Source organism: Gopherus flavomarginatus, chromosome 19 (assembly GCF_025201925.1).
Source record: "Gopherus flavomarginatus isolate rGopFla2 chromosome 19, rGopFla2.mat.asm, whole genome shotgun sequence".
Classification (NCBI taxonomy): domain Eukaryota; kingdom Metazoa; phylum Chordata; order Testudines; family Testudinidae; genus Gopherus; species Gopherus flavomarginatus.
Genome location: NC_066635.1, coordinates 4,268,869 through 4,285,726, shown reverse-complemented (window position 1 = coordinate 4,285,726; position 16,858 = coordinate 4,268,869). Strand labels below are relative to the sequence as shown.

Sequence of the window (16,858 nt, the reverse complement as noted above, 5' to 3'; positions counted from 1 at the left end):
GGGATGTGCATCACCAACTTTTTACCTAGAGCATTTATTCTGGCACTTTCCGCTCAGAACCACATCCATTCCCTGCAGCCTGGCTGGGGCGGAAAGCTGCACTGCACAGCTGGAAAGGCGCCCCCTGGTGGGTGCCTGGCACAAGTCCCCTCCAGCTAGAAGACCTACCCTTTACCAGAGGCAGCTGGATTGTGATCCCCCCACACAGCTCTGCCCTAGGGCCCTTGGCGGGTCTATGACTTGCAACAGGGCTGGATGGGAACTGCAAGGAGAGAATCTCCCCAGTGGAAAAGATTCAGTATTAACATCCCAGAGACTGGGAGACCTGGTTCCTCTGTCGACGATGGGACCATCCATGGGCCAGAGTGCCCAGGACTGGGGAGCTCAGGGGCAGGGGGGCAGGTGTATTAGGGTGAGAGGACCCACTGGTGGATATCACACTTCTGACCAGGGGTTCAGGTCCCTTGGAGGTGGGATTGGGTGCAGGTGGCACAGATACACGACACTGGCTGGGGTGTGTCACTTTTAACAGACAGCACCGAACCTTGGCATGAGTTAAGCCTTGAGAAGCCTTTGTTGATTTGGTGTCTCTTTAGGAGGCAGCTAGATCCTGGTGGGGGTCTCAGAGGCCTCCAGGGGGAGGAAGAAAAGCAGCCAGAAACCACCATTAGACACTCCTGAGCAGGATACACTTGCCCCCCATCTCCCTCTCCCCACATGGAGCCTGCAGTTCTAGTTGTGGGGTCGGGGGGATGTGAATGGCAGCACAGAAAGGAGGCCTGCCTGGGGCCCGTGGGCAGAGGGGAGTGGTGGTTTGAGGATTTAAAACTGGGGCTGGGGGAGGCATCTCAAATGAGCTCTGTGCTGGGGCCGTGCTGCCTACAGTGTGCTGGGTTTGGACTCACTGTCTGTCAGTTTCTGTTTGTCTGTTTAGACTGGCAGCTCATTGGGGCAGGGACCGTCTCTCACTCTGGCGTGGACAGAGCCCAGCAATGGCCCTGGTCCTAACTGGGCCTCTCAGCACCATCGTAACCCAAATCAACACTAATATGAATGGTCCTACTCTTCAGTCTGTGCCAGCACAAAGCCAAAGGCTGATATGGCTCCACCCTCCCTGATCGGAGCCCGGATGGGCCCTCCTGGGGCTTGTGCAGCATAGACCCAGTTGAGTGGTTTGGCGGGGACGTCATTAACTCGGCCCTCTCTGGATGGAACTCAAGGAGGGTCGGCCGGACAAAAGAGCAAGTCACCCGGAACTCAGCGTTGTCATCCCAGCTGGCAATGACCTCACCCAGATCAGAACTTCTGAGCCATTCGGATCCAAACAGCCTGATGCCGTTCGGAGCAGAACATTCCAGGACTATTTAAACCACAACATTCTGGTGCCCCTTGGATCAAACCGTTGGCTCAGGTCAGTCGTGATCCTGTCTCTGCTGCCTGCTCTGTGAGATCTGGAGATTTAGCTGGAGAATTGGACCAGAACCGCCATCTCTTCCCCAGCAGAGACCTAGACTTTCTGGCTAGTGCTGGGACAGAGACGCCAGGAGGTTTCGAGGACTGTGACAAGCACCAGCCTTGGCCCAAGTCCCCAGAGCCAGGACCATGGTGCACAACCAAGGGCTTCCTGCTGAGGCCCCAGAGACAAATCCTGGAGCTGCCCAGGAGGGGTCAGGTGAGCAGGACATTCCCTGGGCCCACAGGACACTTGAGGGAGATGTTGGCAGGGCACTCAGGGTCCTAGGTCAAGGAGGAACTTGAATTCTCTCTGCCTGCCCCAGGGAGGTAAGAGGGAGCGGGAAAGAAACAGAGACCCCCTATCAGGGCACAGTGGGGGAAACAGACTCCCCAAGTGGAGAGAGACAGAGCCCTTGAAATGGTTCAATGGAAAAGAGGAAGGGACACACACACACACACACACACACACGAGTGAAGGAGACAGCAGGAAGAGGAGATTTAAGGAATGAAGACCATATCTGGGGGCACGAAATGGCTCTTCCATGTCAAAACGCCAGTGCAAAGAGTCCTCGTCCCTTGGGGTAAGGAGCCTAAGCCAGGGGCCTTGGAGATGGGCACAGCCAGGTCTCAGGCTGCCAGGGTGACAGATATCAGGGCGGAGGCAGCTCAATGGGGCAGAGTGTCCATCCCCCCAGGGCCAGGGCAGCATTGGCACTGACAAGAAGTTGTCTAGGGCTCTGTCCAACCTAGTTTCCAGTGTGCCAAGTGTGGGGGCTCTGGCCCTTCCCTGCGGGCAGGGTGTCGGACTGCTGACCGGGCGCTGCTCTGATAGTCGCATTCAGTGAGTCCCCTTCCTCACCCCACCCCCCTGCCCGCAGGGGGCCCCTTTGGGCCTGGGACACAGGGGTCAGAGTGGGTGGGGGACTCACCGCAGGGAGTGATGGCCGCAGAACCTGGATTTTCATTCTGCTTTCAGAGTTGCAGAGATCAAGGCAGTCGCCCCCTCATCAGGGGGTCTCTGCCGGGAGCCCTGTTCCTGAGGAAACAGCAGAGGAGGGGGTCTCTGTCGGGAGCCCTGGTCCTGAGGACACAGAGGAGGAGGAGGTCTCTGCCCCAGCTGGCCCCAGGGACCCAAGCCAGCAGCCTTCCACGGCCACATCTGTCACAAGCCATTCCTCCACCCGCAGCGTGGAACCCGTGGCCTTCAACCGCCTGTGCCCACAGCCGTCATGTGAGCCCCCCAGCGCGGGCGTGAAAAGAAAGCGCTCGGCACGCGTCAGAAAGGCCGAGGGGGAGGAAGAAGAAAAGTCCCTTTTCTACATGAAGGTCCAGGCCGTGAACGGCGTCTCGGTGGCTTGGGAGACCGGGGCCGGCTTTGAAGCCATTAGGAAGCGGCCTCGCATCTTTAAGGCCAAGTACAGCGGAGGAGAAAGCTTTGCCGGCTCGGACCTGAGCAGCTCCCACACCAAGTCCGAGCTGGGGGACGTGGACCAAGAGGCAGAGAGCAGCACCGGGGGGCCGGCAGAGGAGGCGCCGCAGCAGCCGACGGGAGTGCCCCCTGAGTGGCTCCTCACCATCAAGCAGGGCGTGCGGTGCCTGGCCTGCTGCCGAGTCTTTTCCAGCCTGGAGGCCCTGACCCAGCATGTGAAGCAGGGGCTGCATGAAGGCTTCAGCTGCCGCGTCTACTACCGGGTGCTGAGGCAGATCAGGGCAAGACAGAGGTTCCAGAGGAGAAGAGTCCTGGGCCGTTGGGGTAAGGAGCCTAAGCCAGGACCCTTGAAGATGGGCACAGCCAGGTGTTGCCCGGGAGCCGTGTCTCAGGCTGCTCCTGGTAACCATGCCAGGGTGACAGATGTCAGGGCTGGGGCAGAGTAGTGGGGCAGAGTGTCAATCCCCCCAGGGCCAGGACAGCATGGGCACCGACAGGATGTTCTCTAGGGCTCTGTTCAACCTAGTTTCCAGTGTGCCAAGCGAGGGGGCTGTGGCCTTTCCCTGGGGGCAGCGTGTCAGATCCCTGCCGGGCACCTCCCTGATATTCGTACTCAGTGAGTCCCGATCACCACCCCACTCCCCTGCCCGCGGGGGGCCCTTTGGGCCTGGGACACAGGGCTGGGAGCGGGTGGGGGACTCATCGCAGGGGGCGATGGCCGCAGGACCTGGGCTTTCATTCTGCTTTCAGAGTCGCAGAGATCAAGAAAGTCGCTCCTTCACCAGGAGGTCTCTGCCGGGAGACCTGTTCCCGAGGACACAGTGGAGAAGGGGGTCTCTGCCGGGAGACCTGTTCCAGAGGACAGACCGGAGAAGGGGGTCTCTGCCGGGAGCCCTGTTCCTGAGGACACAGCAGAGGAGGGGGTCTCTGCCGGGAGACCTGTTCCAGAGGACAGACCGGAGGAGGGGGTCTCTGCCAGGAGCCCTGTTCCTGAGGACACAGCAGAGAAGGGGGTCTCTGCCAGGAGCCCTGTTCCTGAGGACACAGCAGAGGAGGGGGTCTCTGCCAGGAGCCCTGTTTCTAAGAACACAGCGGAGAAGGGGGTCTCTGCCGGGAGCCCGGTTCCTGAGGACACAGCAGAGGAGGGGGTCTCTGCTGGGAGCCCTGTTCCAGAGGACACAGCGGAGGAGGAGGTCTCTGCCGGGAGTCCTGTTCCTGAGGACACAGCGGAGGAGGAGGTCTCTGCCGGGAGCCCTGTTCCTGAGGACACAGCGGAGGAGGAGGTCTCTGCCCCGGCTGGCCCCAGGGACCCAAACCAGCACCCCTCTGCGGCCATATCAATCTCCAGCCACTGCTCCACTCACGGCGTGGAACCCGTGGCCTCCAACCGCCTGTGCGCGCAGCGCCCGTGTGATCCCCCTGGCGCAGGCATGAAGAGAAAGCGCTCGGCACACGTCAGAGAGGCTGAGGGGGAGGGAGAAGAAAAGTCCCTTTTCTACATGAAGGTCCAGGCCGTGAACGGCGTCTCGGTGGCCTGGGAGACCGGGGCCGGCTTTGAAGCCATTAGGAAGCGGCCTCGCATCTTTAAGGCCAAGTACAGTGGAGGAGAAAGCTTTGCCGGCTCGGACCTGAGCAGCTCCCACACCAAGTCCGAGCTGGGGGACGTGGACCAAGAGGCAGAGAGCAGCACCGGGGGGCCGGCAGAGGAGGTGCCGCAGCAGCCGACGGGAGTGCCCCCTGAGTGGCTCCTCACCATCGAGCAGGGCGTGCGGTGCCTGGCCTGCTGCCGAGTCTTTCCCAGCCTGGAGGCCCTGACCCAGCATGTGAAGCAGGGGCTGCGCGAAGGCTTCAGCTGCCGCGTCTACTACCGGGTGCTGGGGCAGATCAGGGCAAGACAGAGGTTTCAGAGGAGAAGAGTCCTGGGCCGTTGGGGTAAGGAGCCTAAGCCAGGGGCCTTGGAGGTGGGCACAGCCAGGTGTTGCCCGGGAGCCGTGTCTCAGGCTGCTCCTGGTAACCATGCCAGGGTGACAGATGTCAGGGCTGGGGCAGCCGAAGGGGGCAGAGTGTCCATCCCCCCAGGGCCAGGACAGCATGGGCACCGAAAGGACGTTCTCTAGGGCTCTGTCCAACCTAGTTTCCAGTGTGCCAAGCGAGGGGGCTGTGGCCCTTCCCTGGGGGCAGCGTGTCAGATCCCTGCCTGGGCACCTCCCTGATATTCGTACTCAGTGAGTCCCGATCACCACCCCACCCCCCTGCCCGCGGGGGGCCCCTTTGGGCCTGGGACACAGGGCTGGGAGCGGGTGGGGGACTCATCGCAGGGGGCGATGGCCGCAGGACCTGGGCTTTCATTCTGCTTTCAGAGTCGCAGAGATCAAGGAAGTCGCCCCCTCACCAGGAGGTCTCTGCCGGGAGCCCTGTTCCTGAGGACAGAGCGGAGGAAGGGGTCTCTGCCAGGAGTCCTGTTCCTGAGGACACAGCCGAGGAGGGGGTCTCTGCCGGGAGCCCTGTTCCTGAGGACACAGCCGAGGAGGGGGTCTCTGCCGGGAGCCCTGTTCCTGAGGACACAGCAGAGGAGGGGGTCTCTGCGGGGAGCCCTGTTCCTGAGGACACAGCGGAGGAGGGGGTCTCTGCCGGGAGCCCTGTTCCTGAGGACAGAGCGGAGAAGGGGGTCGCTGCCAGGAGTCCTGTTCCTAAGGACACAGCGGAGGAGGGGGTCTCAGCCGGGAGCCCTGTTCCTAAGGACACAGCAGAGGAGGGGGTCTCTGCCAGGAGCCCTGTTCCTGAGGACACAGCAGAGGAGGGGGTCTCTGCCGGGAGCCCTGTTCCTGAGGACACAGCGGAGGAGGAGGTCTCTGCCGGGAGCCCTGTTCCTGAGGACACAGCGGAGGAGGAGGTCTCTGCCGGGAGCCCTGTTCCTGAGGACACAGCGGAGGAGGAGGTCTCTGCCGGGAGCCCTGTTCCTGAGGACACAGCGGAGGAGGAGGTCTCTGCCTCGGCTGGCCCCAGGGACCCAATCCAGCACCCCTCTGCGGCCATATCAATCTCCAGCCACTCCTCCACTCACGGCGTGGAACCCGTGGCCTCCAACCGCCTGTGCACGCAGCGCCCGTGTGATCCCCCCGGCGCAGGCATAAAGAGAAAGAGCTCGGCACGCGTCAGAGAGGCCGAAGTGGAGGGAGAAGAAAAGTCCCTTTTCTACATGAAGGTCCAGGCCGTGAATGGCGTCTCGGTGGCCTGGGAGACCGGGACCGGCTTTGAAGCCATTAGGAAGCGACCTCGCATCTTTAAGGCCAAGTACAGCGGAGGAGAAAGCTTTGCCGGCTCAGACCTGAGCAGCTCCCACACCAAGTCCGAGCTGGGGGACGTGGACCAAGAGGCAGAGAGTGGCGCCGGGGGGCCGGCAGAGGAGGCGCTGCAGCAGCCGACGGGAGTGCCCCCTGAGTGGCTCCTCACCATCGAGCAGGGCGTGCGGTGCCTGGCCTGCTGCCGAGTCTTTCCCAGCCTGGAGGCCCTGACCCAGCATGTGAAGCAGGGGCTGCGCGAAGGCTTCAGCTGCCGTGTCTACTACCGGGTGCTGGGGCAGATGAGGGCAAGAGAGAGGTCCCAGAGGAGACGGCAACGCGGAGGCCGGGGTTTCCAGCCACGCGTCCGGGAGTGCAGCAAGTGTGGGGGACAGATACGGCGCCCACACAAGGCTGCGAAATAGGCCTGGCTAAGCCACGCGGGGGGGAGCCCAGCTGCTGGCTGAGACCAGAAACGACTCTGCCAGGAGAGCCCTAAATCCACAGAGGGGCGAGCGCAGCCAGCAGCGGGTCCGGGTCACACACGCCAGTCGCTGCCCCCGGCTAGGAAGCCCTGTCCCCTCCTGGCTTGCCAGCCAGACCCGATCTCCACCTGAGGCCAGGACAAGGAGCTCTGGGACTCACCGTGATACGCCCAGGTCCCTGCTTGGGAAAGACCAGCGCTACAAGCATCAGGGCTGAGAACTGGCAGCTCCAGCAGCACCAGGCCAACTTCATCCCAGCCCAGCACTCCAGACCCACACCAAGCTCCCCCCTGGGGCCAACAGGCCAAACCGGAGCTGCCGGTCTCCCCCCATCCCCCAGCCCGGCCGGAGGAGCAACCTGCAGCTCCCGCAGCAAGGCCTTGCAGATGCCAGCAGAGCCCCAGACAGCAATGCCGGGCCCCAGCCCTCCATAGGGCTCTGGCCGACCCGGACCCAGCCACCAGGGACGGGGAAAGAACTGACGGCATCAGCCAGCTCTCTCCCTGCCGGGACCCTGCCTTAAGCCTTGGCCGCCAGCCGCCCAGAGGGATGGAGGGACGGTAGCAGAGTCGCACACGGACTCCAGCCCATCGACAGGAGGAAGGCGATGAGAAGACGTCTCTCTGCAGCATCCCTGGAGATGGACGCACAGAGCAGCTACAACGCACAGCCCCTGAAGGCTGAGCCTTGGCCTCTGCCCCACGGAGCAGCAAGCTGGGAGCACGTCGCACGGCACCAATATCGGCTAAGTGACTTACATTGGGGGTTCTCATCTGGGGGGGGTGTGCCCTGGGGTCACGGAGCATCTCAGGGGCTTTTGAGCTAGGGCAGGGAGCTAAATGGCCTGGGCAGGGGGCTGGTGGTTAGGAAGGCGAATGTGGGCAAGGGCTGGGTGAGAGAAAGGGGGGTGTGGGCAGGGGTCAGGGGGCTGGATGGGAGGAAGGTGGGTGTGGGCAGGGGGCTGGAAGGGGGGTGTGGGTGGGGGGCATGGGGCTGGATGGGAGGAAGTGGGGTGTGAGTGGGGCTCAGGGGCCTGGATGGGTGGAAGGGGGTGTGGATGGGGTTCAAAGGCTGGATGGCAGGAAGGGGGTTGTGAGTGGGGGCATGGGGCTGGATGGGAGGAAGGGAGGTGGGGTGGGGGCATGGGAGGAAGGGGGTTTGGGTGGGGTTCAGGGGCTGGATGGGTGGAAGGGGAGTGTGGGTGGCAACTAGATGGACCCAGCCCATCCTCCCCCACCTCACAAAATTCACCTCATTCCCTCCCCTGCCATAACCCCTCCCTCCCTTCTCCCCACCACAAAATCAATGTCCTCAGCCTTCCACCACAACCAAACACCTCGCTCCTCTAGGACCCCATCTGGCTCTCACTACCTCCCCCTCCACACAGCACATTAAGTCCACATCCTCCCCAGTCCCCAAATCCACCTCTCCCCTTCACTGTCCCACCCAGTCCAGCTCCTGTCCTGCTCTCATCCTCAAATGCCCTTCCTCCCTCACCACAACTCCGCTCCTCTTCCCCCATCCGTTTCCTCTGCATCCCACCTTTGGGCTGGATTCAGCTGTCCCAGGTCTGGCCTTGGCTTCTGACCACACCACAACTCAACCAGCCACAATGGAGCTAAAAATCTTACCTGCATCTTCACTAGGAGCAGGTTTAGCTGACCCACATTAGATCCACCTGACCTTAACCCCAGCCCGTGTCTTAGTCCAGGCAAAGCGCCGGTGTCCTCCTCAGCGCATGGCCCAGCTCGGTCAGGTGCTAAATTGAGCGAGAGGGACATAAAAATCTGCTAGGCAGCTTTGACATGCTCAGATCCCAGCTGTAGAGCAGGGAAAACATTCCCCACGTGTACCATACACCACAGCCACCCACCCGTTTGCCCTTCAGCTGAGGGGATGAAAGGCTTTCACCAACATTCATTAATGAAGCTTCACGCCCCTTGGCAGGAGAGGTAGCAAGTAGTAATTAACTCGATAATATTCATCACCATGCAATTTTGACAGGTTTCCACACCCCTTTTAGGGCTTATGTCCCACCTTCCCACCCTGTTTCCGTTGGCACCAAAGTGTGGCGCCATCGGCCATTTTAAAAAAAATGTGTGTGTGTATGTGTTTGACTAGGGGAAGTGATGTGTATGTTTGTGCTTGGGTACATGGAGAGAAAAAGGTTGAAAGAAGAGTGTGAAAGAGTGTAAAGAGGAAAAAAGAAAATCTAAGTAAGGTTTGGAGGGAAAAAAAGGAATTTGAAAGAAGAGAGGTAAGTTATTGAAGAAAAGAGGCTGGTTATGAAAGAATAGAAGAATTTTTGTGTTTAAAGGGTTAGTTAGTTTGAAAGAAGAGAGATTTTAAGTGAGTTTGAGTTAGGAGAGATGGTGGTAAAGGCTTAGTTTGGAGAATAGAAAATTTTGAGATAAATGTAAAAGGTGTATTAAATATCAAGGTGGGTTAAGAAAAAAATAAATAATATTGAAAACTAGGTTTAAAAAGGGAATTTACTACGGCAAAACCTGTTAGGTAAGCACAGGATAAAAAAGTGAATCAAGAAAGCATTGAAACTATTCAATACCAGTGTAGGTTTAAAAAAAAGAGGTTAAAAGAAAGAACCGGGCAAGAAAAGGGAAAAGAGAGCCCCCTTGGCAAAGGGCAAAGATAGACAGCACATGATGGGATCAAAAAGACGGAGAGAGAGAGAGAGAGCGAAAATGACACTGGCGCCAAAGTTTGGCACCATCGATCATTTTGAAAAAAAATTGTGTGTGTTTGAAAAGGGGATGTGTTGTGTGTGTTTGTAATTAGCTACATGGAGAGAAAAAGGTTGAAAGAAGTGAGTGAGAAGATGAAAACAGAAAGTTTGAGTAAGGTTTAGAGAAAAAAGGAAAGAAAGGTTATTGGATGTGATTGAGTAAGGAGAGAGGATAGTAAAGACAGGTTATTCAAGAACAGAAAGATAGAACTTGAAGAAAAAAAAGATATTTGTTTTTTAAAGGTTAGTTTAAGAAAAGAGTTAAATAATACTGAAAACTAGGTTTTAAAAGGGAAAGGCAGAGCCTGTTTGGTAAGCACAGCGTAAAAAACTGAATAAAAAAAGCATTTAAACTATTCAATACCAGTGTAAGTTAAGAAAAAAAGAGAGAGGTTAAAAGAAAGAAAAGGACAAGAAAAGAGAGCCCTCTTTGCAAAGAGCAAAGATAGAGTGCACACGGTGAAATCAAAATAAGAGAAAGAATAAGAGAGAGAAAGAAGCAGGCAGAGCCTGTTTGGTAAGCCCAGGGTAAGAAAGTAAATAGAAAAGCATTCAGTATCAGGGCAGATTAAGAAAAAAAGAGAGAGGTTAAAAGAAAGAACAGGGCACAAAAGAGAGCTCCCTCTGCAAAGGGCAAAGATAGAGAGCACATGGTGGAATCAGAAAGAGAGCGAGAATTCTCACCTTTGAAGTCTTTCTGTAGAATGAGGCAACTTTTCTGGTTCAGACCCTCTCACACTTGTTATCACTGCCATTGGATCCGCGCAATCAGAGGTGGTTTTACAGCAGCGTCATAGACTTCATTTTCCTGGACCAATCCTAGAGTCCCAAGATTTTAAACAAGAGCCAACTCCCTCCTTTCTGCCCTCCCCTCCTCTCTCTCCCTCCCTTTTAACTGTTTTAGTCTTATCTAAAGAAACAGACCCCTCAGCATTTTCCCACCATGTAGCCCTTTTACAGAGGAGTTTTTATAAAAGTTAAAACCATAAGCTTTTAGTAACACTCCATTTTAAAAAGTTTTTTTCCTAGGTTTTAGACTAACAGGTTATTTTTTAGTAAGCACAATACAAAGCTGCAGCAAAGCGCCTGTTAGCAAAGCAGCCTCTGTGAGTGAGTGGATCACAGAGAAGGAGTTTGCTTCTTTACCGGCTTTTTAACAAACACAGGTTAAAGTTACCTTAAGTTTTGCAAAGGGATAATGACTTGAAAAGACAAACCTAAGACACATCCCTTTTGTATGTGTTATAATGAAAAAAGAGCAGGCAGAAGCACCCTAGGCTTAAAACCCCAGGTTTTTAGTAACAGATTGTTTATAAACCCCTTGTTTTGTAAACCATTGAATTAAAAAGAAGAAGATTGCTTCTTCTCCCACTTTTTAACAAAGAGAGGTGAAAGGCTTTTAAGGAAATAAACACTTGAAAACACATGCCTAAATGAAGACACATTTTTTTATTTAACTCCTTTGGCATAAGTGTTTCAATGAAAAAGAACAGGCAGAAACACCTTAGGTTTAAAACCCCAGGTTTTTAGTGACAGACAGTTTATATACCCCTTATTTTGTAAACCGGTGGATTAGAAAGACAAAGAAGCAAAGCGCCTGTTAGCAAAGCAGCCTCTGTGAGTCAGTGGATCAGAGATAAGAAGGCTGCTTCTTTCCCAAACTTTTTAACAAACACAAGTTAAAGTTACTTAGAAAAGACAAACCTAAGACACATCCCTTTTGTAGGTGTAATAAAAAATTATGCAGAAGCAGCCTAGGTTTTAAACCCCAGGTTTTTAGTGACAGTTTATATTCCCCTTATTTTGTAAACCAGTGGATTAGAGAGATGATTGCTTCTTTACCTGCTTTTTAACAAAAGGGGATGAAAGGCTTATAAAGGAATAAACACTTGAAAAGACAGGTCTATCTAAAGACACAGTCCTTTGGTATAGGTGTTTTAATAAAAAAAAAAGAGCATGGGTTATAAAAGTAATGTATAGTGACAAAAAAGTTTTAGACTAACCTGGGTTATTTTTTTTAGTAAAAACAATGTGAAGCTGCAGCAGAGCAGCCTCTGTGAGTCAGTGGATCAGAGAGCAGAAGGCTGCTTCTTTCCCAACCTTTTTAACAAACACAAGTTACACTAAGTTTTGCAAAGGGATAATGACTTGAAAAGACAAACCTAGAACACATCCCTTTTGTATGTGTTGTAATAAAAAAAAAGAACTGGGAAGAAGCACCCTAGGCTTAAAACTCCAGGATTTTAGTAACAGACAGTTTATATTCCCCTTATTTTGTAAACCAGTGGATTAGAGAGAAGAAGATTGCTTCTTCCCCCACTTTTTAACAAAGAGAGGTAAAAGTCTTGGAAAGAAATAAACACTTGAAAAGACAGGCCTAAATGAAGACGCAGTCCTTTGCTATAGGTGTTTTAATAAAAAGAAGAGCATGCAGAAACAGTCTAGGGATATAGAAGTAATGTATGGTGACACCTCCCCCCCCCCACCAACACCACCCAGGTTTTAGACTAGCACTGGTTATTTTTTAGTAAACACTGTGAAGCTGCAGCAAAGCCCTGCTCTGCTCTTATCTAAACAACCAGGACCCTGTAACAAAAGCTGAACAACACATACTATAAACCATTTTACAACGTGTTTTTTGAAGTAATGTCTAAAACCCCCTCTTTTTAACATATTAAATAAACACATGAAATAACAAACCTACCTGAGGACACATTCCTTTATTTGTGGGGGTGTTTCAATAAAAAAGAGCATGCAGAAGCCCCCAGACCTAAACCCACAAAACCTTTACTAAGAAAAAGTTTCCCCCCAAGGTTTTTAGTAAGAACCACTTGAAACAGCCTTTTGAGGGTAGCAGATTAGAAAAAAAGACGACCCCTTTGAAAAACAGGCTACCTGAAGACACTTTTTTTTTTATTTAGCCCCCTTGGCATAAGTATTTCATTAAAATGTAAAAGAGCAGGCAGAAGCACCCCAGGTTTTTAGTAACAGATGGTTTATATACCCCTTATTTTGTTAACCATTGGATTAGAGAGAAGAAGTTTGTTTCTTTTCCCACTTTTTAACACAGAGAAGTGAAAGGCTTGGAAAGGAATAAACACTTGAAAAGACAAGCCTACTTGAAAACCCATAACCTTCATTTAGCCCCTTAGGCATGGGTGTTTCAATAACATGCAAGTCCACAGAAACAACCCAGGCTTAAAAACATAGAAAGCCTGTTTATACAAGTTTTCCCCTAGTTTTAGGCCAGCACTGGTCATTTTTCAGTATGGACAGCAGGCTTTTGCAGCAAAGCAGCTATCAGCAAAAACAGCTTCTGTAAACCAGTAGGTCAGAGATAAGAAGGCTGCTTCTTTGCCTGCTTTTTAACACATACAAGTGAAAGTTATATTAAGTTCTGTAGAGGAATAAACACTTTAAAAGACAAGCCTATATGAAGATAGAGCCCTTTATTTAACATTTTTACATGCGTGTTTTAATTAAAAGAGAGCACACAGAAAACACACCAGAGTGAAAGCCACAGAACCTTAGTAACAGCTCGTTTATATCCCCCTTATTTTGTAATCCAGTGGATTGGAGAGAAGTTTATTTTCCTCCTCATATATTTGAAGCATTATGGTTTTTTAAGTTTATTATGAAAAAGCAGTATTGCCTGAGCTGTAACAAAACAAGGCTCCTCTTAGGGATATTTTGTAGAAGTTTAGTGAACTAAAAAAAGACTTAAGATACTAGCCTGTTCTTTTAAAAAGTGTTTTTAAAGTACCAAAACAACAACTGGGTAAGAATTTGAAAACTAGCAACTGAGGGGCATTTACATATGTATTTTAATAAAAAAAAAACCCAAGATCGCTTTCTAAAGTTTGGATTTACACAAAAAAACACAAGAAAGAATATCTTATGTAAAAAAAGTTAGCTGTTTTTTACAGGGTCGGCTCTAGGTTTTTTGCCACCCCAAGCAAAAAAAGTTTTGGCCGCTCCTAGTCCCAGCCCTGGGCTCCCACCCCCCACACCTCCCTGCTGCCACAGCCCTGGGCTCTCCCACCCACATCCCCTGCCGCCCCAGCCCTGGGCTCCCTCTTTCCCCCCCACCAGTGCCTTCCCCCCACCCCACTGCCACCCCAGCCCTGGGTTTCCCCTTTCCCCCCCCCACCAGTGCCCCCCACACACACTTCCTGCTGCCCCAGCCCTGGGCTCCCCCTCCCCGCACCCTCCTGCTGCTACAGCCCTGGGCTCTCCCACCCACACCCCCTGCTGCCCCAGCGCAGGACTTCCCCCTTTCCCCCTTTTCCCCCACCCCCCTGCCACCCCAGCCCTGGGCTCCCCCTTTCCTGCCCACCAGTGCCCCACACACACACACCCTGCTGCCCCAGCCCTGGGCTCTCCCCACCACCACCTGCACCCTCCTTCCGCCACAACCCTGGGTCACTGGTAACGCGCTCCCAGGGCGGTTCATTCAGCAGGAATTTTGGTTGTGCACAAAACACTGACGGATTGGTTCCCATATGGTTACAGAGCTGCAGTAAAGTGGAACAATTTTCAGCTTGTGTGATTGGAGGATATCTGGATGCGTATTATAAGACTGTCCTCCATAAATGAGGAAAAGTTGAGGTGCCTTTATTATTCTTTTGTTCCACTCTTTCTTTCTATGGGGAATTTGCCAGTGCAATATCACTGTCTTCCTTTTAAACAAACAAACAAACAAACAAAAGGCAATGGCTGTTGAAAATAGCAATTCCAGTCCTGAGAACCACTGGGGAGCATTTCTTGCTAATTTTATCCTACTTTTTCTACAGCAAGTTACAGTGGAGCAGTATATTTGATTTGGGAGAAATGAAGTAACAGCTGCTCAAACTGAGCTTGAGCACTCCTGAATTTTGAGGTGTTTAAATCTGGAAGGCAGGTGCTGGGTGCATGTGTGTGGGTGGGGGGGCTGTGGGCTCCGTGGGGGGGCACGGCAGCATGTATGCAGCAGCGTGTCTGGAGTTGCGCGGAGCCAGACACACTGGTCTGAGTGGCTCGATAAGGGGGCTGGAGGTTTGGAGAAGGGGAAGGGAGTTCCAGGGGGGCAGTCAAGGAACAGGGAGCAGGGGGGGTGGATGGGGTGGAGGTTCAGGGGGGCAGTCAGGGGCAGGGAGAAGAGGGGGTTAGATGAGTCAGGGGTGCAGGGGAGCAGTCAGGGGACAGGCAGCGCTTGGATAGGCATGGGAGTCCCAGGGGTGTGTCACGGGACAGGTAGGGGGTGGGATCCTGGGGGGCAGTTAGGGGCAGAGGTCCCGGGAAGGGGCAATCAGGGGGCAAGGAGAAGGGAGGCTTACATAGGTGGTGGGTTCCTGGGGGGCAGTTGGGGCAGGGGTCCCAGGAGGGGTGATCAGGGAGGGGGGGGATGTTGGATGGGTTGGGGTTTCTGTGGGGGGCAGTCGGAGGGAGTGGATGGTGGCAGGGTGGAATGTCCTGTTTTTTGAATGTTAAAAGATGGTCTCCCTGCCATTCACAGCACTCACAGCAAGCTGCCACATGAGGTCCCCCTCCTTCTTTTCCAGCTGGTAGTGGCCAAGGGAATGCTGGGAAATGTAGTTCTTTCCTGCTCCAGGACTGGCTCTATAGGCAAGGAGCTAACCAAGGAACTACATCTCCCAGAGCCCCCTGTTGGTTCTCAGCTCCCATGCCGCCCCTGCAAATGGGCTACCCCAAACAGGTGCTTGCTTTGCTCGTGCCTAGAGCCGACCCTGCTTTTTTACCAGAGATGTGGAGCCTTCCTCACCCCCGCTCTACCTACACACACACACTTTTATCCCCGCCCTTCCCCGCTTTTTTTCATTCTTTTTTTAAAATGTTTTTTAAAATCTAAACCAAGGACAAACATTTTTTTTTTAAAAAAGCCAGAGCCACAGAGATCAGGCCATGGGGATAAGAAAGCTGTCCTGAGTTTTAAGGAGCATGTTGCTAACTCTTTTAGTGAAATGGTTTTGTAGGCAGCCTGGCTGTGTAAGTGGTTATGCTTTAGCACGGGCAAGCGTTTATTATTTGAAAGCACTTTTCCACTTTATCAGGTATTATCTCCTCCCGCCTTATGACCTATCAGAAATAATAACAAAAACAAGCTAAAAGATACATTGTAGCAAAGACTGCAAAGCAATAGTTACAATGTTGTTGATTATTACCTTGTCTAAGCCCCTAGGGAAGGTATTTTGTTTTGTTTTTATAAAACACTTTTATGCAAAGTGTAACCCTAGGTGATGTACAGCATTAAATAATATGAAACAGTAGACGAGAGACCTGAGACATTGTTGAAATCAGAGGGGCTATGATTAAATCCTAATGCAGAGGGCCTTGGGGTGGAAGATGAAAAGGTACAGCCGAAGCGGAAGATGGTATGATTTAAGAGGGGTTCTGGGGCTGCTTTGCAATGGTTATAGGGAGCCTATAACCCTTATGCACAAACACCAGGGCTGGGTGAGGTGGTTGGGCCTTTGTTAGAGGAACAGGCCGTTCGTACACCTTTTGTTGTTGTTGACAAACTGTAACCTAACTGCGCGTATACTACAGGGGCAACTTACGGCCCTTTTGACAAACCCCACCTCCCTGGAACTCCATAAAAACACGCTTTACACAGTTATTTTCAACTGACATTTTATTTTACAACACGGCCTGTTTTGTCCCCAAAACACGCTCTAACTGTTGGTGTTTTTCCTTAGCAAGATTTTGTAATTTGCTGAACGCAGAATATGTTCAATATTTTGCATTAAACATTTATCTGTCAGTTTGATGATTTCATCTAACACGCTATTTGGGTTCTCGGCCTCTGTCACTTTGTCCATCAATTCTGCCCCTAGAGCTAAATGTTCCTGGGTTAAACAGAGGCACTGCAGTGCGTATCCCAGCGTGATGATATAAATATCACACTCTCCAAACACAATTTACTGCTAATTTCTTTAATTTTACAATTCACAGCATCTAAAGACCAGTACACACAGGCATGATGCCTCTGACCGGGAGCATCAATGGCGCACCCAGGACAATCTTCATTTTGTTTTTCCATCAGGCAGTGCTTGATGATTCTGTGCACAGCCGCTCGCAAAATTGCACGCAACGCTGTTTTAGGGTCATGAACTAGTACCAGCTTAGTACTGAATTTCTCCCTTAACTTTAGATAGTACAGGCCTACAGAATAAGTGTCCCACGCTGTTTCGGCATTCTGTGGAGCATCTGGTTTTGTGTCTGGGCAAAAACAGATCGGGCCCAAACCACTCAGTCCTTTGGAGCTGTCGGTGTCCAAAACCTCCAAGTCATCGGAATCATCAAGCATTGCCTGAGAGAAAATAAAATGAGGATTGTCCTGGGTGCGCCATAGATGCCCCCGGTCAGAAGCATCATGCTTACATGTACTGGTCTTTAGATGCTGTGAACTGTAAAATTAAAGAAATTAGCAGTAAATTGTGTATGGAGAGTGTGTTAAATATCATCA

General features: G+C 52.5%; 3 protein-coding genes across 3 annotated transcripts in view; 2 read left to right on the top strand and 1 right to left on the bottom strand.

Annotated features, from left to right (window-relative positions):
• Positions 1-16,858, bottom strand: part of LOC127037352 (C-C motif chemokine 5-like) — a 411,611-nt gene that overhangs the window by 288,280 nt on the left and 106,473 nt on the right. The window lies entirely within an intron of this gene.
• Positions 489-5,276, top strand: LOC127037363 (protein FAM170B-like). Its single transcript, XM_050928986.1, has 3 exons — positions 489-1,672; positions 2,432-3,251; positions 4,860-5,276. The coding sequence occupies exons 1-3, from the start codon at positions 1,603-1,605 to the stop codon at positions 4,999-5,001; spliced, it is 1,032 nt and encodes a 343-aa protein (XP_050784943.1). The 5' UTR covers positions 489-1,602; the 3' UTR covers positions 5,002-5,276.
• LOC127037354 (protein FAM170B-like) lies at positions 5,334-7,153 on the top strand. The gene is made up of 2 exons (XM_050928974.1): positions 5,334-5,507; positions 5,823-7,153. Exon 2 carries the CDS (start codon positions 6,084-6,086, stop codon positions 6,588-6,590), a length of 507 nt encoding a protein of 168 aa, XP_050784931.1. The 5' UTR covers positions 5,334-5,507; positions 5,823-6,083; the 3' UTR covers positions 6,591-7,153.

What these genes read in the sequence shown, in the direction of transcription:
- LOC127037363 (XM_050928986.1), top strand. Translation starts at nt 1,603, where the DNA reads ATGGTGCACAACCAAGGGCTTCCTGCTGAGGCCCCAGAGACAAATCCT. An exon ending in AGCTGCCCAGGAGGGGTCAG is followed by an intron (nt 1,673 to 2,431) that starts GTGAGCAGGACA and finishes TTCTGCTTTCAG; the next exon opens with AGTTGCAGAGATCAAGGCAG. An exon ending in TTGAAGATGGGCACAGCCAG is followed by an intron (nt 3,252 to 4,859) that starts GTGTTGCCCGGG and finishes GGGCACAGCCAG; the next exon opens with GTGTTGCCCGGGAGCCGTGT.
- LOC127037354 (XM_050928974.1), top strand. Translation starts at nt 6,084, where the DNA reads ATGAAGGTCCAGGCCGTGAATGGCGTCTCGGTGGCCTGGGAGACCGGG.